The sequence below is a fragment of the Bos javanicus genome, chromosome 11, assembly GCF_032452875.1.
Source record: "Bos javanicus breed banteng chromosome 11, ARS-OSU_banteng_1.0, whole genome shotgun sequence".
Lineage (NCBI taxonomy): Eukaryota > Metazoa > Chordata > Mammalia > Artiodactyla > Bovidae > Bos > Bos javanicus.
The window spans coordinates 67,586,847-67,609,377 of record NC_083878.1 but is presented as its reverse complement, the minus strand read 5'-3'; the positions used below and the strand labels follow the sequence as shown (position 1 = coordinate 67,609,377).

Here is a 22,531-nt window from a genome sequence, read left to right as displayed (position 1 = left end):
TTCATATGGTTCTTTCCTAAATAATTATGTCCACAAACTTTCTTTTCAGTGAATTTGGGCGGTTTGAAGGATCACATTAAGGAGATCCAGAGGTGTCGGCGTTTGATTCTTATTGCTTGTGGAACAAGTTACCATGCTGGTGTAGCAGTAAGTGGCTTCTTAAAATTTTAACTGTGTTATTTTGGTTATTAGAAAATATCTGCAGACAAATAGTACCTCCAGTAACATAGCATGTAAAACTATTTTTTTTGTTGTTATTGTTAAAACATCATGTTTTCATGTTTTGATGACAAAACTCAAGAAGGTTGAGGAAAGGAATTTTAATAGCTACTTGGAATTACTTATCAATGGATCATCTACTTTAGAAAGGTCCTTAGATATACAGGTGGACTGCCTGCAACTGACTTAACAAAAGGCAAAGAGTGGCAAGTTCTTGTGCCCTCCTGGCCTTGTGGTTCACACCGCATGCCTGCTTCTGTTAGAGCAGTTCCTGGGTTTTGTGTGTCATTGTTCACTTACCTCAAACAGGGGGATGGGGCAAGTGAACCTTAACAGGATTTTACCTAGTAAGCACATTTCTGCAGAGAAAGAACGTCTTCTTTTTTGATAGACTTGACTGTTGATTTTGGAAGCTGAAATTCTGTATCAAAGATGTGTGTTGGTTCTCAGTATGGAAATATGGGACTTTAACAGTCTTTCAGTCCAATAGATCAGATCCACATGTAGTTACACTATAAAGAGACAGGTTATGTGCTATTGATACCAATTTCTATAAGTACAAAAAACCCTTACCCACTCAGTTTCTGCTTTAGGATTGATTTCCAAAGTTCATGACAGTAATTTTTTAATTTGCTGGGGCATAAATATTACTTATCTACAATCGTGGGAACCATTCATTTGATGAGTGAGTAAACCAGCCCTTGCCTCTCAGTAGGCTTTGTTCTCTCTCTTCTCCCTCCTTCCCTACTTCCCCTAAATTACATGGTCCTAAAAAGGAAAATCTGTGCAGTTTTGAAGGGAAGAGTTGTAAGTAAGTAATTGTTTTGAGCATTAGAAATAAAAAGAATGAACTAAAGACATTAGTGTAAATTAAGGGATTGGTTAATTAGTGGTGGCTTAGATCTGTTACTGAATGAACCCTCTATTCAGAAATTAAAAATTGATTAAATGTTTCATCTAATGCTAAGCCTGTATTGTGGGGCATAAATTATATATATGCTGTGTTAGAATTCTCTGATTTGAAAAGATGTATGGTCTTCTTTTGGTTTGTTTGGTTTTTTGGAGACTCTTCAGTTCAGTTCAGTTCAGCTCAGTTCAGTCACTCAGTCGTGTCCGACTCTTTGAGACCCCGTGAATCACAGCACTCCAGGCCTCCCTGTCCATCACCAACTCCCGGAGTTCACTCAGACTCACGTCCATTGAGTCAGTGATGCCATCCAGCCATCTCATCCTCTGTCGTCCCCTTCTCCTCCTGCCCCCAATCCCTCCCAGCATCAGAATCTTTTCCAATGAGTCAACTCTTCGCATGAGGAGGCCAGAGTACTGGAGTTTCAGCTTTAGCATCATTCCTTCCAAAGAAATCCCAGGGCTGATCTCCTTCAGAATGGACTGGTTGGATCTCCTTGCAGTCCAAGGGACTCTCAAGAGTCTTCTCCAACACCACAGTTCAAAAGCATCAATTCTTCGGCATTCAGCCTTCTTCACAGTCCAACTCTCACATCCATACATGACCACAGGAAAAACCATAGCCTTGACCAGATGAACCTTTGTTGGCAAAGTAATGTCTCTGCTTTTGAATATGCTATCTAGGTTGGTCATAACTTTCCTTCCAAGGAGTAAGTGTCTTTTAATTTCATGGCTGCAGTCACCATCTGCAGTGATTTTGGAGCCGAAAAAAATAAAGTCAGCCACTGTTTCCACTGTTTCCCCATCTATTTCCCATGAAGTGATGGGACCGGATGCCATGATCTTTGTTTCCTGAATGTTGAGCTTTAAGCCAACTTTTTCACTCTCCACTTTCACTGTCATCAAGAGGCTTTTGAGTTCCTCTTCACTTTCTGCCATAAGGGTGGTGTCATCTGCATATCTGAGGTTATTGATATTTCTCCCGGCAATCTTGATTCCAGCTTGTGCTTCTTCCAGTCCAGCATTTCTCATGATGTACTCTGCATATAAATTAAATAAGCAGGGTGACAATATACAGCCTTGATGTACTCCTTTTCCTATTTGGAACCAGTCTGTTGTTCCATATCCAGTTCTAACTGTTGCTTCCTGACCTGCATACAAATATTAAAAATCTCGTGTGGTGGGATTTCCCTGATAGTTCATTGGTTATAACTCCAGGCTTCCACTGCTGGGGGCACAAGTTTGATCCCTGGTCAGAGCACGACGATGCCGCATGCTGCACCACTGCAGCTCTCCCCCACCCCCGCAAAAAAAAAGTAATTCCAGTGTGGTTTAGGATACAAATGTGTCATTGAATTAATCCTATCTAGTTATCTACTGCCTACTCTACCCTCCATACTGCAGAGTTTGAAAATAGTGAGCTTTCTTAAATAAGATTTCTGAAGTGTATTGACTTTTTGAGAAAATGCATTCTTAATGAATACATAGTATTTTGAAGTGTTTAATTTTTCATTTGGTATTTCTGCATCTGTTGTCTCATTTGAAATCTCTTACTGATCTGGTATTATATGAATTGTCATTTAAAACTTAGGAATTGGGAAGGTAGAGTTAATATGCAAGCTAACTCAGAACAGTGCTTTTTCCACTACTCAAAACATTTTATATGTGTGGGTGTATGCTTATAAGAACACATGCATTTATTATTGTCTAAAGAGACTTGTGCTGAAATGTTAACAGTGCTTATCTCCTGGGTGGTGGGATTTTGTTGTTGTTTTTTTTTTTTAATGCTTTAATCTTTGTTGTTTGTATTTTCTAACATTGCTTACATATCATTTTTATAATCAGAAAAAGTGAAAACTATACATTGAGTCTAAAGTATTCCAGTGAAAAAGAGTATTTGAAGTACAGTTGTCTGACCAAGGCATCTTTTTCCTCTGCAGACACGTCAAGTTCTGGAAGAACTGACTGAGTTGCCTGTTATGGTGGAGCTTGCCAGTGACTTCCTAGATAGAAACACCCCAGTTTTTCGAGATGATGTTTGCTTTTTCATTAGTCAGTCAGGTATGCTAATTTTAAAGACTTAAAAGGAAAGTCATTCTTTCTAACAACTACAGCATATATCAGCAAAACTGATATTTAAAGATAAACTAGTATTTGCTGGTAACTTGACAAATAACAGATTTATTTTGATATTATGTTAATGAGTTGATAAAGGCAACACATTTTACACTCAAAAGAGCTGAAGTTTTAAAGACAAAGAAGAAAAGGAGATCCTAAGAAGTAGGATCCTGTTATTAAAAGCTTTATAATTTTATCCTTTTAAGTACATGTTTTAAATTTTATTTAAAATAAATGAGGGGGAAGGCGGGGGAGGGATGAATTGGGAATGGGGATTAACAGATATATACTACTATATATAAAATAGATAAACAAGCACAGGGAGCTATATTCAATATCTTATAATAACCCATAATGAACAAGAATCTGAAAAACATATATATAACTGAATCACTTTGGTGTATGCCTGAAAAATAATAAAGCAAATGATATTGTTGAAAGAGTTGTCAGTTTTCTGTTTTTGCATCTGTGGAAGAGCAAATGTTCGCTGCTCTGTCTGTTACTATTGTCTTCTTTTATATCCAGGAGAGACAGCAGATACCTTGATGGGACTTCGGTACTGTAAGGAGAGAGGAGCTTTAACTGTGGGGATCACAAACACAGTCGGCAGTTCCATATCGAGAGAGACAGACTGTGGAGTTCATATCAATGCTGGGCCTGAGATTGGTGTAGCCAGCACAAAAGTAAGTTCTTGACTTAATTCTCATGTGATAATTTAATCATAGTGTTGGTGAAATAGACTAATCTGTATCTTCTATTTCATTTCTTAGCAGTTGTACAGTTCATATAGTTAACTAGTCATTGTAATTATCCTAAGACTTAAGGGTCAAAAATAGATAAAAACACTTGTCATCTCCCTTCCTCACGCTCATCTTAAGAGCTTAAAAGGGACAAAGGTATATAATGTAAGTTCATTTTGCCTGAGTCTCTGCGGGGTCTCTCCATTCAGCATTTATATTACTCCTGCCCTGGGGGTAGGATGTGTGGTAAGTATAACAGCTTCTTCTTTGAGTATAGTAGGGAATTAGAAAAATAACAGAAGCATCCAGTTTAATTCTAATAATTTTTGACGTCTTTATTTACGTATTTATACTGTCCTAATAAATGTGCCAAAATATGCACACTACCTTTGAAGGTTTGTAAAGAGAAATACACTTTTAGTATAAAACTTGGTGATATTAAAAAAAGAGTAATATATGACACTATCTGTTTTTTCTTTAAATATACCATACATTTGTGGAGATTTAAAAGCACCTTTATTTTTGTTGAGGCCTAGTGAGACTACTTTGCTCTTTGAAATTAGGATATGCATAATTTTAGTACTAGTAATAAAAATAGGAATCTTAGGAAGTTGTATAAATGCAGGAAATGTTCTCCAACATGTATTATTCTTTGTGACTTCAAAATTTCAGTTTCTTGTCTGTTGTTCTGCTTAATCTAATATTTATTGCTGATTGTTGAATAAGATGCTTAGGTATTGGTGGATTTATGTTAAAGATGTGTATAGTATGATGTTAACATATACAAATAACATTTGGATTCTTTTTTTCATTTAAAGAACCCCATGGAGAGTTTTTTTTGTGGGAAAGTTACAATTTTCAAGTAAACATTCCAATTTTCAAGTAAACACTCCAAGTGAGGTTTTTGTTTCTTGGTTACTTCGATATTGCTAACACTATAGTTAACAGAAAACTGAAGTCTGAATTTTCTCCATGTGGTAATTAAAACATGTAGGATATTTGTTCTTGGGTTTCTGTTACCTGAATGAATAAACAGCCTCCCTCAGCAGCAGTTTGTGGATTCTTGGAAAGTGTACAGACCGACAGCTTTTGATCAGGGGTTAGAATCCCAGACCCTTCATTCAGACACATTTGAATCAAGGGCTTCAGCATGGCATGTGTGGGATGTGGGATCATAGCAGTGAACAGGAGCTGTTGATTTATCTTTTTATTGAATCTTTGTTAACTATGAACTGCCAGGAGAAATAGATTTATTTTTGAATTTCTAATTCTGTCATTCATGAAAAGATAATTTTCCTCAGTGTTTTATTATAATTTTCAAACTTATTAGCAGAATTAAAAGAATTTTGCATTTAACACCTCTACACCCATCACTTAGATTCTGCTGTTAACTTTTTTCTACAGCTTTACTGAGGTATAATTTTCATATCATAGTATTCACAAATTTTAAGTTATACTTTTAGTAGATTTGGCTGTTTATCACCATAGCCTAATTTTAGAAGACTTAATTACTTGAAAAAGTTCCTTTGTGCCTAGTCAATTTCCACTTCTACCCCTCAGCCTCAGCTTCAGGCAAGTATTACTTTCTCTTGCTATATTATTTCATATTTAATTTTATAGAAATTTCTTATAAATGGAATTGTAATAATACATGTCTTTTGTATCTGGCTTCTTGCATTTAATATGAAGCTTTGAAATTTATTCATTTTTTTTTAATTTTAATTTTTTATTTTTATTTTTTTAAATTTAATTTTATTTTTTAACTTTACAATATTGTATTGGTTTTGCCATATATCAAAATGAATCCACCACAGGTATACATGTGTACCCCATCCTGAACCCTCCTCCCTCCTCCCTCCCCATACCATCCCTCTGGGTTGTCCCAATGCACCAGCCCCAAGCATCCAGTATCGTGCATTGAACCTGGACTGGCGACTTGTTTCATATATGATATTATACATGTTTCAATGCCATTCTCCCAAATCATCCCACCCTCTCCCTCTTCCACAGAGTCCATAAGACTGTTCTATACAACAGTGTCTCTTTTGCTGTCTCGTATACAGGGTTATTGTTACCATCTTTCTAAATTCCATATATATGCGTTAGTATACTGTATTGGTGTTTTTCTTTCTGGTGTATTTCACTCTGTATAATAGGCTCCAGTGTCATCCACCTCATTAGAACTGATTCAAGTGTAATCTTTTTAATGGCTGAGTAATACTCCATTGTGTATATGTACCACAGCTTTCTTATCCATTCATCTGCTGATGGACATCTAGGTTGCTTCCATGTCCTGGCTGTTATAAACAGTGCTGCGATGAACATTGGGGTACACGTGTCTCTTTCAATTCTGGTTTCCTCAGTGTGTATGCCCAGCAGTAGGATTGCTGGATCATAAGGCAGTTCTATTTCCAGTTTTTGAAGGAATCTCCACACTGTTCTCCATAGTGGCTGTACTAGTTTGCATTCCCACCAACAGTGTAAGAGGGTTCCCTTTTCTCCACACCCTCTCCAGCATTTATTGCTTGTAAACTTTTGGATGGCAGCCATTCTGACTGGCGTGAAATGGTACCTCATAGTGGTTTTGATTTGCATTTCTCTGATAATGAGTGATGTTGAGCATCTTTTCATGTGTTTGTTAGCCATCTGTATGTCTTCTTTGGAGAAATGTCTGTTTAGTTCTTTGGCCCATTTTTTGATTGGGTCATTTATTTTTCTGGAATTGAGCTGTAGGAGTTGCTTGTATATTTTTGAGATTAGTTGTTTGTCAGTTGCTTCATTTGCCATGTTTTTTTTTTAATGTCAGTAGTTTGTTTTTTTTTGGCAAGTCATTTTCTAAAATCTTTTTGTTTTGAAATAACTATAGATTTATAGGAAGTTGCAAAGATAATAGAGAAGTCCGGGTACTCTTCACCCAGTTTCCCCTGGTAGTTGCATCTTGTATAGGAAAATAAGCATCTCTTTATAGTATGTACTTCAATTTCTTTAAAAAAATGACTCCCTGAAAATATAGTATTATGACAGTTTAGTCTTAGTTTAATTTTTCTTGGATTCACTAAAAGCTCCAGGCCAATTATCACTGAAGAACATAGACAAAAAAATCAACAAGATACTAGCTAAGCAAATTCAATAATACGTTAAAAGAATCATACACCAGGATCCGTTGGGTTTACCCCAAGGAGGCAAGGATTTTTCAGTATCTGCAAGTCAATCAGTGTGATACACCACATTAACAAATTGAAGAATAAAAACAATATCATCTCAGTAGATGCAAAAAAAGCTTTTGATGAAATTCAGTATCCGTTTATGAAAATGCTCTTTGGAAAGTGGGCATAGACAGACTCTGCTGCTGCTGCTGCTAAGTTGCATCAGTCATGTCCCGAGACTGCGTGACCCCATAGACGGCAGCCCACCAGGCTCTGCTGTCCTGGGATTCTCCAGGCAAGAACACTGGAGTGGGTTGCCATTTCCTTCTCCACCTCAACATAATAGAGATCATATGTGAGAAACCCATAGATAACAATATACTCAATGGTGCAAAACTGAAGGCATTTCCTCTAAGATCAGGAAGAGACAAAGATGCCTGCTATCACCATTTTTATTCATCACAGTATTGAGACCCTATTCATAGCAATCAAACCAGAAAAAGAAATAAAAGGACTATAAATTGGAAAGAAGTAAGACTGTCACTGTTTGCAGATGACATATTATACATAGAATATCCTAAGGATATCACTAGAAAACCGCTAGAGCTCATCAGTGAATTTAGCAAAGTTGCAGAGTACAAAACTAATACACAGAAATCTGTTGCATTTCCAAATACTAACTATTAGCTATCAGGAAAAGAAATTAAGGGAATAATCCCATTTACCATTGCTTCAAAAAGAATAAGATGCCTAGAAATAAATATACCTAAGGAGGGGAAAAGACCTGTACTCTGAAAACTATAACACAGTGATGAAAAAATTGAAGATTACACAAGTGGATGGAAATACATTGTGTTCTTGGATTAGAAGAATTAATATTGCTAAAATGAACAACTGCCCAAAGCAATCTACAGATTGAATGCTGCTGCTGCTGCTAAGTCACTTCAGTCGTGTCCGACTCCGTGCGACCCCATAGACGGAAGCCCACCAGGCTCCCCCGTCCCTGGGATTCTTCAGGCAAGAACACTGGAGTGGGTTGCCATTTCCTTCTCCAATGCATGAAAGTGAAAAGTGAAAGGGAAATCGCTCAATCGTGTCTGACTCTTAGCGACCCCATGGACTACAGCCTACCAGGCTCCTCCGTCCATGGGATTTTCCAGGCAAGAGTACTGGAGTGGGGTGCCATTGCCTTCTCCGAGATTGAATGCAGAGCCTATCAAAATACCAATGCTGTTTTTCACAGAACTAGAGCAAGTAATTTAAAAATTTGTGTAAAAACACGAAAGACCTTGAATAGATAAAACAGTCTTGAGAAAGAAGAACAGAGCTGGAGGATTCATGCTCCCTGACATCAAACTATGCTACAAAGCTATAGTAATCAAACAATATGGTACTGGTACAAAAACAGACACTTAGATCAATGGAATGGAATAGTGAGCCCAGAAATAAACCCATGCACTTAAGTTCAATTAACCTATGACAAAGGAAGCAAGAATATACGGTAAAGTCAATCTCTTCAATAAGTGGTACTGGGGAAACAAGACAGTTACATGCAAAAGAATGGAGTTAGAATGTTCTCTAACACCATACACAAAACTAAACTAAAAGTGGATTAAAGAAAGACTTAAAAGTGAGACCAGAAATCATAAAATTTCTAGAAGCAAACCTAGTAGAACACTCTTTGACTTACATTGCAGTAACTTTTTTTTGTATCCTTTTAAAATAATGGAAACAAAAGCACAAGTAAATAAATGGGACCTAATTATACTTAAAAGCTTTTGCACAGTAAAGGAAACCATCAGCAAAACAAAAAGACAACCTGCTTAATGGGAAAAATATTTGCAAATGATATGACCAATGAAGGACTAATATCAAAAATAATCAGCTCATACTTATCAGAATGGCTATCATCAAAAAGGGCACAAATAACGAATGTTGATGAGGATATAGAGAAAAGAGAATCCTCATACATTGTTGGTAGGAATGTAAATTGATACAGTCACTGTGGAAAACAGTATGGAGAATCTTCAAAAAATTAAAGACAATTATCAGATGATCCAGCAACTTCTCTTCTGAGTATATATCCAAAGAAAATAAAAAATACTAATTCAAAAAAATACATGAACCCCAGTGTTCATAACAGCATTATTTACAGTTGCCAACTTATGAAAGTAACCTAAGTGTCCATCAACAGATGAATGGATAAAAAAGATATGTATATAAATCACTTCTTTTTTATCCATTCACCTATACACACACACACCCACACACACAGTGGGATACTACTTAGCCATTAAAAATGAATGAAATTTTGCCATTTGAAATAACATGAGTGGACTTGGAGGATATTATGCTAAATGAAATAAATCAAAGATAAATAATATATTGTGTCACCTATATGTGGAATCTAAAAATATAGGAATCTAAAAAATACAGCAAACTAGTGAGTATAACAAAAAAGAAGCCGAGTCACAGATTTAGAGATCTAGTAGTTACTAGTGGGAACGGGGAAGAGGAGAGGAGCAATATAGAGGTAGAGAATGAAAAGGTACAAGCTATTATGTGTAAAATATGCTACAAAGTATAATATAGGAACTATATCCAGTATTTTATAATAACTATAAATCAACTATAATCTTGAAAAATTATGAATCACTATTTTGTACTCCTGTAGCTTATGTAATATGATACATTAAGTATTACTTCAATAAAAATAAGTTTTAAAATATACAGAAGTCTTTCTCTGTAAGCTGACAGTGGCTACTTAGAAATGTATGGGTGTGTGTGTTTGGAGAGGGGATTCTATTTTTTAACAACTATGTGTTAGTCGCTCAGTCATGTCTGACTCTTTGTAACCCCATGGACTGTAGCCTGCCAGGCTCCTCTGTCCATGGGATTCTCCAGGCAAGAGTACTGGAGTGGGTTGCCATTTCCTTCTCCAGGGGATCTTTCCAACCCAGGGATCAAACCCAGGTCTCCTGCATTGCGTGCAGATTCTTTACCATCTGAGCCATCAGGGAAGCTATAAAAATACTTAAAATACTTAAAAATAACTCTACCAAGAAATGTGTAAGATATTCATAAATGTTTGTCAAACAGATGAAAACTATATAACTTTTTTTTTTTTTTTTTTTTTTAATGGGCTTCGCTGTGGCTCAGTGGTGAAGAATCCACCTGCCAGTGCAGGAGATGCGAGTTCGATCCCTGGGTCGGGAAGATCCCCTGGAGTAGGAAATGGCAACCCACTCCAGTATTCTTGCCTGGGTAATCCCATGGACAGAGAAGCTTTGGTGTGGGCTACAGTCCCCGGGGTTGCAAAAGTCAGACATGACTAAGCAACTAAACAACAACAACATATAACTTTCTAGACTTTTAAATTCCTAACAAATTGATAGAAACCATGTTTCTGGATGGGACGATTGTTTTGTAAATAAACTAAAAATGTGAGGCAGGATCTGTATTCTGTGACATAGCTCTAGTATATCAGAGAACTTAGGCTACAGGAAGTGTCTAAGGAAAAAAGCAGAAAGGGACAATGGAACCAACAGAATTAAGAATATTTAATAATACTTAATTGATGTTAGGGTGGAAGGACTGTTTATGCTAGAAAGTATGACCTAAAGTTAAAAAATTAAAACTTTTGTGTCAATACACACTATTGTAAAAGATTAGCCTAAACTGGGAAAATGTATTTGAAATTTAACGAGATCTTTCAAGACCAACTGAAAAGAAAATAAACCAAGTCAAAAAAAAAGCAAGTGAAGAATAATGAAATTAATTTTCAATAGATAAAATGACTGACTAACATGAAAAATCTTAATTTTTTGAATTCAAGGGCTGTATGATGAAGTAGTAGTGAGAGTCTATTGTCCAGCTGTCTGGTAAAAGTTTGTTAAAAGGATAATTCTTCACATTGCAAAGAATGTGGTAAAATAGGCATATCTCATATTCATGTACAGCTAACAGGAATGAAGAGGGTCTGGGCACTGTGATTGCAGGTCTTTAAGATATTCACAATCCTGTAACCTCAGTGGAAATTTTTTGTTTATTTTCATCTTTTTTTTTTTTAAGTTAATTCCAAGTTCTTAAAATGCAGTGCAGCTAATTCTGCGCATTCTTGTGCTCTTTCAGGCATACACCAGCCAGTTTGTATCTCTTGTGATGTTTGCTCTTATGATGTGTGATGACAGGATCTCCATGCAGGAGAGACGCAAAGAGATCATGCTTGGATTGAAGCGGCTGCCCGGTATGAAGACCCTTACACACACAGTAGTTATTGTCTGAGGGAGTGGGGGATGGGTGAAGCTGTGGCTTGTACCTATTTAGTCAGTAGTATCTTTTTACTTTGTACCTGTTCATTTAAAAACCCCGCACTGATAGCACAGAAGATTAGAAACATTGGTGTTTTACCGATTGTTACCCATATGGGCTGGAAGAAGCACAAGCTGGAATCAAGATTGCTGGGAGAAATATCAATAACCTCAGATATGCAGATGACACCACCCTTATGGCAGAAAGTGAAGAGGAACTAAAAAGCCTCTTGATGAAAGTGAAAGAGGAGAGTGAAAAAGTTGGCTTAAAGCTCAACATTCAGGAAACAAAGATTATGGCATCTGGTCCCATTACTTCATGGGAAAAAGATGTGGAAACAGTGTCAGACTTTACTTTTTTGGGCTCCAAAATCACTGCAGATAGTGATTGCAGCCATGAAATTAAAAGACGCTTACTCCTTGGAAGGAAAGTTATGACCAACCTAGATAGCATATTCAAAAACAGAGACATTACTTTGCCAACAAAGGTCCATCTAGTCAAGGCTATGGTTTTTCCTGTGGTCATGTATGGATGTGAGAGTTGGACTGTGAAGAAAGCTGAGGGCTGAAGAATTGATGCTTTTGAACTGTGGTGTTGGAGAAGACTCTTGAGAGTCCCTTGGACTGCAAGGAGATCCAACCAGTCCATTCTGAAGGAGATCAGCCCTGGGTTTTCTTTGGAAGGAATGATGCTAAAGCTGAAACTCCAGTACTTTGGCCACCTCATGCGAAGAGTTGACTCATTGGAAAAGACTCTGATGCTGGGAGGATTTGGGGGTAGGAGGAGAAGGGGACGACAGAGGATGAGATGGCTGGATGGTGTCACCAACTTGATGGACAAGAGTTTGGGTGAACTCTGGGAGTTGGTGATAGACAGGAGTCCTGGCATGCTGCAATTCATGGGGTTGCAAAGAGTCGGACATGACTGAGCGACTGAACTGACCCATATGTTATTATTATATTGTTTAGTATATTGTCCTTTTTTCATAGATTTTGCTAATATTACTTCTTAACAGATTTGATTAAGGAAGTTTTGAGCATGGATGATGAAATTCAGAAACTGGCAACAGAACTTTATCACCAAAAGTCAGTCTTGATAATGGGCCGTGGCTATCATTATGCTACTTGTCTTGAAGGGGCCCTGGTAAGTCTTCTCATTTCCAGTTGTAGTCTGTTGACTCATGAACCTGGCACATAGTCATATTTTCAGACTGAATGAAATAGATGGAACTTTGACAAAAGTGCCTTTATATTTACACATTCTGATTTGTTTACCTTGAGAAAGTATAACAGAATACTTAATTCAGAAATTGAAAATCAAGGAAGTACACTTCAGCATGAGAACTTGGGTTTAGAAAGTAACTTGGGTTAATGTTTTGTCCACATGTGAATAAAATAAATAATATATTCTCTAGGTGTGAGATTTGAGGTGAAATATGAAACAATTAGGAAAACAGTTACAAAGAAATACGAGTACACTTGTGATAACCTAAAATCTTCAAAAAGTCCTTTTGGAGCTCTAAAATTCCGAGCTGCTTGTTAACATTATAGAAATAATGATCAGTAAATGTATTAGCTCTGTTTGTACATCACAGATCCTTTAATACTGTCTGATAAATAAGACAGGGATTTCCAACAGCAGATATCTTGTGTAATATTTATGTAAGAATGGGTTTTTGAAAAACAGACTGAAGACTAATCTAGTTCTTTCCTCTTAGAAAATCAAAGAAATCACTTACATGCACTCTGAAGGTATCCTTGCTGGTGAGTTGAAACATGGCCCTCTGGCTTTGGTGGATAAGTTGATGCCTGTCATCATGATCATCATGAGAGATCACACCTACGCCAAGTGTCAGAATGCTCTACAGCAAGTGGTTGCTAGGCAGGTAAGTCGGGGGCTACTGTGAGGACACAGGCTGCACGTGCAAGGGATCTTGGTTGCATTACGAGAATCATCCTGAAACCATCCCAACCCTCCCCCCACCCACCCAGGTCTGTGGAAAAATTGTCTTCCACAAAACTAGTCCATGGTGCCAGAAAGATTGGGGACCACTGCCACAGAGCTTCTATTTCCTTGACTTATGCATGAGACTTACCACATGGGATTGTGAGTTTAAATAAGCTTAAATAAGTTTAAATCAGTGTGGAAAATTCTGAAAGAGATGGGAATACCAGACCACCTGACCTGCCTCTTCAGAAATCTGTATGCAGGTCAGGAAGCAACAGTTAGAACTGGACATGGAACAACAGACTGGTTCCAAATCAGGAAAGGAGTATGTCAAGGCTGTACATTGTCACCCTGCTTATTTAACTTATATGCAGAGTACATCATGAGAAACTCTGGGCTGGAGGAAGCACAAGCTGGAATCAAGAATGCTGGGAGAAATATCAATAACCGCAGATATGCAGATGACACCACCTTATGGCAGAAAGTGAAGAACTAAAGAGCCTCTTGATGAAAGTGAAAGAGAAGAGTAAAAAAGTTGGCTTAGAGCTCAACATTCAGAAAACTAAGATCATGGCATCCAGTCCCATCACTGAATGGCAGATAGATGGGGAAACAGTGACAGACTAGTTTTTTTGGCTCCAAAATCACTGCAGATGGTGACTGCAGCCATGAAATTAAAAGACGCTTACTCCTTGGAAGAAAAGTTATGACGAACTTAGACAGCATGTTAAAAAGCAGAGACATTACTTTGCCAACAAATGTCCATCTAGTCAAGGCTGTGGTTTTTCCAGTAGTCATGTATGGATGTGAGAGTTGGAATATAATGAAATCCAACCAGTCCATCTAAAGGAAATCAGTCCTGAATATTCATTGAAAGGACTGAAGTTGAAGCTGAAACACCAATACTTTGGCCACCTGATGCGAAGAGCTGACTCATTTGAAAAGACCCTGATGCTGGGAAAGATTGAAGGTGGGAGGAGAAGGGGACGACAGAGGATGAGATGGTTGGATGGCATCACCGACTCAATGAACATGAGTCTGAGTAAACTCCAGGAGTTGGTGATGGACAGGGAGGCCTGGCGTGCTGCAGTCCATAGGGTCGCACAGAGTCAAGACACGACTGAGCGACTGAACTGATGTCAGTGAGGCCACATTGAATTGAGCAGTGCAAAACATGCATGTTCACGTGTTACAGCCCTGCCTTTACTTAACCAGTGATCGTGCCTGTGATCTCTTTCCCAGGGACGGCCTGTGGTGATCTGTGACAAGGAAGACACTGAGACCATTAAGAACACAAAAAGAACAATCAAGGTGCCCCACTCAGTGGACTGCCTGCAGGGCATTCTCAGCGTGATCCCTTTACAGCTGCTGGCCTTCCACCTGGCTGTGCTGAGAGGTTATGATGTAAGTGACGGACCACTGTGGAAATTGAGTTTCCTTCCAAATTTTTAGCAATAGAATTTGATAATTCCATCATACATACATCTGTCACCTGTTGTAGTTCCATGGCCCAGTTTTGTCAGTTACATCCTGACATTTTCACACCCATCGAACCTGAAGGAGTTTTGGACAGAAGCTCCATCAGGGGAGATTACCTCCCTGGGGACTCTCCACCTGTTTTCTTTCTGTGTTTCTCAGTGGGGTAGCTATTGGAAATTCTTTGGGACTTCCTCACACATTGAAGGACTCTCAGCATTCCTAGTCCCTCATTCATTGTGACAACCACAGTGACAATCAAAACATTCTACTCTTAACAGTCTCTGTGGCAGTCACTATTATTTTTCTATTAGGACTGCATCACTGCCTCTGAGCTTTAATCTTGAGGGTCCAATTGTACTTACTGTTCCACATTTTCTGAGGGCAGAAAAATGGATTAATCTGTATTTAAAAGATTTTAATATAGATTCAAGTCAAAAGGGCTCCTTCTGCTCAACTTTTGGTTAATCTAAAGAATCTATTCCAAAATCACATATAGCTAAAAATTTACTAAAATGTATCCTTCTATTGTATTTTGTATAAAAAAATAAATATACAGACAGTGAATGCTGAAAAACAAACAAAAACATCGCACTCTTATACATTTCTAGTGTCCCGGGAGAGGGATGCCAGCTCATAGAGGACCACAGAAGTTTTCCATGTGCTGAACTGGGTCCTTTGGAATTCTTGTTCTGAATTGATTTCAGGTCGTTTTAAGATGCATTATATTACTATATTTCTAATCGAATTCTTTGTAGTCTCTAGTAAAGATGGTTAATGAACAAGTTGTTTTCTATTTTCATGGGGTTTCTTTGGTCATTTATTTGGCTGTACCAGCTCTTAGTTGTGGCATGCAGGATCTTCTGTTGCAGCATGTGAACTCTCAGTTGGCATGCAGATGGCAAATCAGTTGGCATGCAGCATATAGTTCCTCGAGCAGGGATCAAACCCAGGCCCCCTGCATTGGGAGTGCAGAGTCTTAGCCCCTGGACCACCAGGACAGTCCCTGTTCTTATGTTTGTATAAGCAAAAATAATTTGTTGATGGCAACTGCCACCCCAGTTTGTATCATCTCTCAAATCTTACTTCTTTTTTTTTGCAGGTTGATTTCCCTCGGAATCTTGCCAAATCTGTAACCGTAGAATAAGGAGCATCTGAAACTGGGCAATTAAGCAACACAAGACACCTTTGTATTTAAAACTTGATTTAAGATATCACCCCTTTAAGCCTTTTTTAGTAAATCCTTATTTATATATCAGTTATAATTATTCCATTCAATTTGTGATTTTTGTGAAATTACCTCATATTTTTCCAGTGATTTGTGGGGGAGTTTGAATAGTGGAATCTATGTTGGTATCGGTATCAGAGAGATTTAGCTCTCATTTTCTTTAAAGGATGCTGAGAGTTGGATTTTGGGACCCTCCACTTCAAACTGAAAGGATTGTGTGTTATTAAAATAATTGGCATTTGTTTCAGCATACATTGACATTTCATTCAGGCCAATGAAAGTGTGTTTAATTGGAATATTTAAAGCCGGTGACAGTGTACTTGGATATTTAATTAAGGTTTTGCTAAGTTATAAAGAAAAAATGCCATGATTATTGAAATTTATTGTTTTGTTTTTAAATCAGTCTATGAAACTTAAAAACTGAAAACTTCTTCATGGGATTTCTAAGTTAATCTTAGTCTCTCAGATTTATTGCCTGTTATCTGTAGATCAAGGTTTCTTAGGAAGCTAAGAAGTATAGTAGTGCATTGGTTTTCTCCAGCTCTTAACAGAGAATGCTTGTGCAATTTCATAGCACAGACTTTAAATCTGAGCTGCTTTGAACAGCTGACAATATGATATTAAATTTGAAGATGGGATACAGATAAGTTGGATATCCTACTTCTTGTTTTTTTTTTTAATCGCCTAAAAATGGTTTTGGTTTCCTTGTATCTGTAGTTTCTTTTTAAAAATTACTGCTGAAGGACATTCTATCTTGTTCTTTGAAATCACCACAGAGAGTTGCTATCAAATATGTCAAATACTGATGTTCAGAATTCTCTTCAGTTTTGTCCCAGAGAAGAATTCCTTACAGTTAATTTTAACTTCCCCTTTACTGCTTTGTTGAATCAAACTCTAGTACCTTCATGCCAATTTGGAAACTCCTTGCAGTTATTTGGAAGATTTGCAAGTCTTTTGACTAAAATTTGGCTAAATGTATATGATGGGCTAAAATTAGAAAAAGCTATCAGCTTTACAGTGATAGTAGTGAAGGATTATATAAAATTTTTAGTATTACTTTCTAGGTATTTTTCTCTCTGAATATTCTGTGTTTTACCCCTGAAATATACTTAGGAATGAAGAAAATATAAATATAAAAGGGATATTGAGGTGCCTTTAGCTGGCTAGTGTCAGAAATGGAAACTTAACAACTTAGATTAAAAAATTTAGAGTAGAATACTAGTTTGACACCCAAAAAGTTGTGAATAATAATTTCTTCACGGAGCTTTCTAGCAACATCTTGGGCATCACAGGGCAGTGTGTTTATGTTTTGGTTAAGTCCTTTTCCTTCAAAAGTTTTCATTTTTAAATTGCAAAGGTAATTAGCCTAATAAAGTTAGCTGAGCCTTTCCCATTTTCTGTGTTTGAACTTCTAGTAGCTGTTGTCAGAGAAGCATAGAATTCTGCCTTGTGTTAGCGTTAGAGAAAGCACTGGCATATTTTGAGGTAATTCAGAAAGACTCTTAGATTGAGACTAGAAACCTGTTTTTAAAATAGGATTATTATTCATGTCATTATATAGCTACTGCAGGTATAAATTTATCTATTTTAATTGTTTGTAATATTATTTTGTGTAGGCCTGCTAGTTTTAGTCTGTGTGTAGTGTCATCCTTAACTATGTTATTTTAGCATTTTTATGCACATGATTTGTATGGATTTGTAGCATTTCTGAAGTTCAGATTAGCTTTCTAAGTGAAACTGATATGTGAAGTCAGTCATTAGTTTTCAGTCTGTTTCCTCTCCCTCTTTGTGTGTGTGTGTGTGTGTGTGTCTTTCTCTCACAGACACACACAGATACACTTCAAGCTAGGATAAGTTCTAAATCAAATCTCAAAAACCAGTAGTAAGAAAAAAGAAGTGGTATTTTCCAAACAAACATCGTTTTTCTTCCCTACCCCTTTTTCTTGCTCCCTACACTGTTTAATGTAGTGATTTTTAGATGCTTTTATGAATTATGAACACAAAATAATGTAATGAGGCAAACTGCTAGTAAGTGTGGATGCTCAGATAAAACCAATGTAATAAGTATAAGAAAATCATTTTTGGGGAAAGATATTCTACAAAAGGAGTCCTTCATATAAGAAATTCTTTCTTGTAATACATTTAAAATTAAATTCACTTTTGTATAACTTAGTACTCTTTACCCAGGCCATGAATCCTTTTTAGGCCAAGGATCATGTTAGCATCTGACACGTGGCACAGTAAATGATTGTTACTTTGACATCAGTCAGCTCTTCCGTCTGTTTAAATCACCTATGCCATAGGAATAAATAGTTGAAGGAAAGTTAATGTTAACTGTCTTTGGCTTGTTATAACTCTGTCAACAGTGTATTATGTGAAAGTCACTGTGCCAGAAACTGAAAAATACATCCTGTTTAAAGTCCACTTGTCTCCTTGAGTACTTACCGCTCCTGGAGACTAGGATCATTGGAAGGTACAGGGTGAGAGAGTGGAAAAATGGAGTTGAGCTTTTAAATGTTGGGAGTGAATTTGTTAATTGAAATGATGGTTCAGGTTTTGGTGTATATCATGTTCCTAAGAGGTGAAGTGCATTTTGCAGAGTTAACTGTTACCACAGGCTATAAATCCATGTGTCTGTAGTACTGTAAGGAACAGCAGTTGTTAGATACAAGGTGAAAACAAGCAACACAACTAAAAGGGAACTGACACAGGTGACACGTAGGTGAGACTGTTGATTAGAGAGCTAATAAAGATTTTCTTTAAGGTTCTTAGAAAGATGTTTCTGAGATGATACTGTCTTAACCTTTTGAATACAGATCTCTTGACCTGAGTTAATTATGAGGATGAGAGGAAAGGAACCCCTCTAGCTCCTTGGTTATATTCCTTTGACATATTTCTAGTAACTCTTGAAAGAGGGAAAACTATCTGAAATGTTGACTTCAGCAAACATATTTTAAGAAGTCCTTTGGGTTCAGTTTCCTTTGTCTCTCTCTCTCTTTCTAATTAGGCTATATACTATAGCAGTAAAAGGGAAAGACTGAGGTTAATTATTATATGCTACAGCTTAAGTGATTTTTCTAAAGAGAACAATGTCATTGAAAGTGTTTATTTAAAAAGAAATCACAGCTCACATTGAATTTATGAAGGCCAAAGAAATTGAAGGGAATGGTAAAGGTAGATAAAAAAGTGTTATATCCACATATTTAATAGATTTTTTTTATATTGGAATACCAGGTAGTGTTTTACCTGTGAAAATGTATTTCAGATTACTTTGTTTTCTTGTGTTAGAGCCTCAAGTTAAAAATTGTAACAATTAAATCATTTTTTCCCAGAGTATTTAAAGATTGTTAATATGACAGTGTTTCTCTAGCTTGACGAATTTAACTCTCTTTAGATCTGTGATGATAACCAATAGGATGGATAGTACTAGCTTTGAACTGATAGTATCCGCAGTTAAAATAAAATCATAGTTAACTAGCAAAACTGTCAAGTTATGCCATATTAACTTGTGAGTCTGTAATAACTTGATATCAATGTTATGGAATATACGATAAATAATGGCTAATGAGAACTTTTTAAGAAATCTTAAATTACCTTTCTTACTATACTAGTTTTCAGAATGAATATAAAAATGATCCTGTTAGCTTTTTAAAACTGTTCTGCAGTAGAAATTTTTTTTTTTTTTGCTTAAGTAAAACTTTTCATATTTGTTTAAGTTATATTTCTTTTGAGCTGGAAGTTTTAGAGTCATCCTGGCTTTGTTTCAGTTTTCTGTTCTTTAAGATGAATGTTTAGTTTACTGAGCCACTTAGTCATTTCTTCCTCATGTCTTCTCAGTCTAATGACTATTTCTGAACTGTGAATAAGTTACCCAAATCTTGCTGCGAATTACATTTTTAAGCAGTTTGCCAATATTTGAAGTATATACATGTTTGTTGTTGTGTTAAAGATTGTATTGTACTAAGATTGTAGCCAATGTTTAGTTGTCAGTAAACATTTTTGATGCTAAAAGTTTATTCATCACTGTTGCTTTTAAAAAGAAGAAATATTGCATTATATTCAAAAGTCATGTCTTCACTCCAACTTCCCAATTACTTTAAAAAGGATCATTAGATAAAACAAAGGCTCTACTTTTTCTGATGTTATGCTCTGTAAATATTATACTTACTCAAGTCTTTTAGACTTGTGTGTGTTTCCAGCACATTTACAGGGTATACAGTGATCAGCAACTTTAAGTTGTTGATAGTTGCAAAAGAAGGGTGTTTAGGATGGGTGAATAGTAAAATAACATATACTCCAAATCTAAAGTTTCTGTCATATCTGGCAGTCTATTAATTGTAGAACAAAGAGTCCTTTTATAGGATCCTTTGATAAACAGCAAGCTAAAAATCTCTGTCCCTAGTGCTTATAGCACTTGCTGTGTTTTGCAGGAGACAGAGTTATGCCCAGCGTGGTTTGAATGAATGGATATGCTGTGTTGCCTTCCCATAGAATTGAGCCCAATCTTTCATCTCTCTTTTGCTCTGTGTTGCTCTGCAGCAAAGCCCAGGGCTGCCACACCAGCATGAATCATTTTTTCCACAGGCCACATTTTTTACATAAAATTTAGCTTTACTTCTAGTGAAAAGTTTTCTTTAAATCCTCTTCAGTTCACTATCAGTAAGTATTTACTGAGTACTTTTAAAGGCCAAGAAATAATTTCCCTAGAAATTACGAGACCACTTTTCATTGGAGTGGATTTAAGGAAAAATAAGTTCTTTAATTTTTTGGATGAGTGAAAGAAGTCTTTATTAAGTTTCTCTCATTATCCATGGTTAAACTGTTCTATCTCACTTCAAAAAATGACGTAGAAGCTTTATTAGCTAGCTTTAACAAGCATCCCAGAGATCAAAACTAATCTTGTAATAATATAAGAAAAGTTGCCAGGTTATAGGTCATTTAACCAGACAAAATTTATTACTGTCTTTTTGGTTAGCATGTATACAGGAGATTTTTCCCACAGTTGAAAAGACATGTTTGTGATCTTCATATTAACATGATTCATTGACTCAAACACCAAAGTTCACACATGTATTTTTTCATAAAGAATGCTGTTATGCAGCCACATTTCCTTTTCCGTATTTCAAAAAATATTTGAATATGGAGCATGGATATGTAATTGAAATATGGAATAAAAAGTGGAGCTTGTAAGCAATTGGAGAAGTGCTCTCTGGATAAAATGGTAGCTATTTCCTTCCCATTCATTTATCAATCTGCCTTTATATATGTTTATAAAAAGTAAAAAACTTTTACTGTTAGGAGGAAAGCAATTGGCATGGTTTCATATGTTTTTAATTTCTGTTGTGTAGTGAGTATTGCATTATTTCCAACAATGCAAGTAAGTTATATTGTGGAACTCACAGCAATTGTACACCCGGGGGATCTTTAGGGGTTAATTTTTGCCTCTGTCACTCAGCTTTGTATGTTTTGAAATGGAGATAAATACTGTGTGGTCTTCGAAGGAAAATGGCCAAAATTCCCAAAGCTTGTAATATAAGTAAATACTCATTGAGAGTTCTAGATCCATTGTACCTAAAAGGCAAATGATCACGTGTTCTTAACTAATGTGTTCTTAATTTGTGAGACCCAAATGTTGATTTCCATTAATTTTAGATTGTCATGCAATAGCCAAGCTTCAAAGGTCTAGATTTGTCAGCATCACTACAGTTTCTGCAAACAGCCCCTTTGAGGTGACACTGTTGTTGGCATTAGGAAAAGCCAGTGTGGCAACAGTCAAGGATGTTTTACTATGGCAAGTTCAATGTGAGATGGACTCATTAGAAAACTTTGTCTTCAAAGAATGCCCCACACTGGGATGGAAAATAGTCTGAGACAATAAAAACCAGTTTCTAGGTAAGCAAAATTGCATTAAATTCAAGTTTCTTTCTGTGTTAGACTTGAATGTATCTAGCTAGTGTGATTTATGGGGGCTTTTGGTGGGGTTTTTTTCCCCCTATTTGCTTTGTGTGTAGAATTGTTTTGAAATACTGAGTATATTTGCTTTGAATTTTATCTCTTTCTGTTTTGTATTCATCCTTTGAATAAAATTGTAAATCCAATATTGATTTTATTCTTAATTTACTTTTACCGCTGCTGTGGAAAAACCAAGGAACTGTGGGAGATCTTTGTAGGTTTTCTGTCTGAAGTTCTTGGTTATTAACTTGGAATCGTGTGTTACTGAATTTCAAAGCATTTCTTTCTTTGAAAGAAACAATTTTAAAACTTATTCATATAGATTGTCTCTTTTTGTGCTTTAAGTGAAGTGGAAAAATATACTGGTCTCTGAAAGCAGAATTGACTTTACTGGTACAACATTAATAATTTAAATACTTTGAGTTGTTATCTTGGCAGAAAAGACAGGTTTATATCAATTTATTTGCAAATTCCTGAGATTCCCCAAG

General features: G+C 36.4%; 1 protein-coding gene across 3 annotated transcripts in view; it reads left to right on the top strand.

Moving 5' to 3' along the window:
* The window catches only part of GFPT1 (glutamine--fructose-6-phosphate transaminase 1), a 75,912-nt gene extending 53,723 nt beyond the window's left edge, over positions 1-22,189 (top strand). For all 3 annotated transcript variants that reach the window (XM_061432862.1, XM_061432863.1, XM_061432864.1), the window contains 8 exons: positions 50-147; positions 3,066-3,186; positions 3,769-3,926; positions 11,261-11,375; positions 12,456-12,583; positions 13,158-13,325; positions 14,630-14,791; positions 15,966-22,189. In XM_061432862.1, the coding sequence (XP_061288846.1) occupies positions 50-147; positions 3,066-3,186; positions 3,769-3,926; positions 11,261-11,375; positions 12,456-12,583; positions 13,158-13,325; positions 14,630-14,791; positions 15,966-16,010 (995 nt within the window). In that variant the 3' untranslated portion in view covers positions 16,011-22,189. The remainder of the gene's footprint in view (positions 1-49; positions 148-3,065; positions 3,187-3,768; positions 3,927-11,260; positions 11,376-12,455; positions 12,584-13,157; positions 13,326-14,629; positions 14,792-15,965) is intronic.
* Positions 22,190-22,531: the final 342 nt, after the last annotated feature.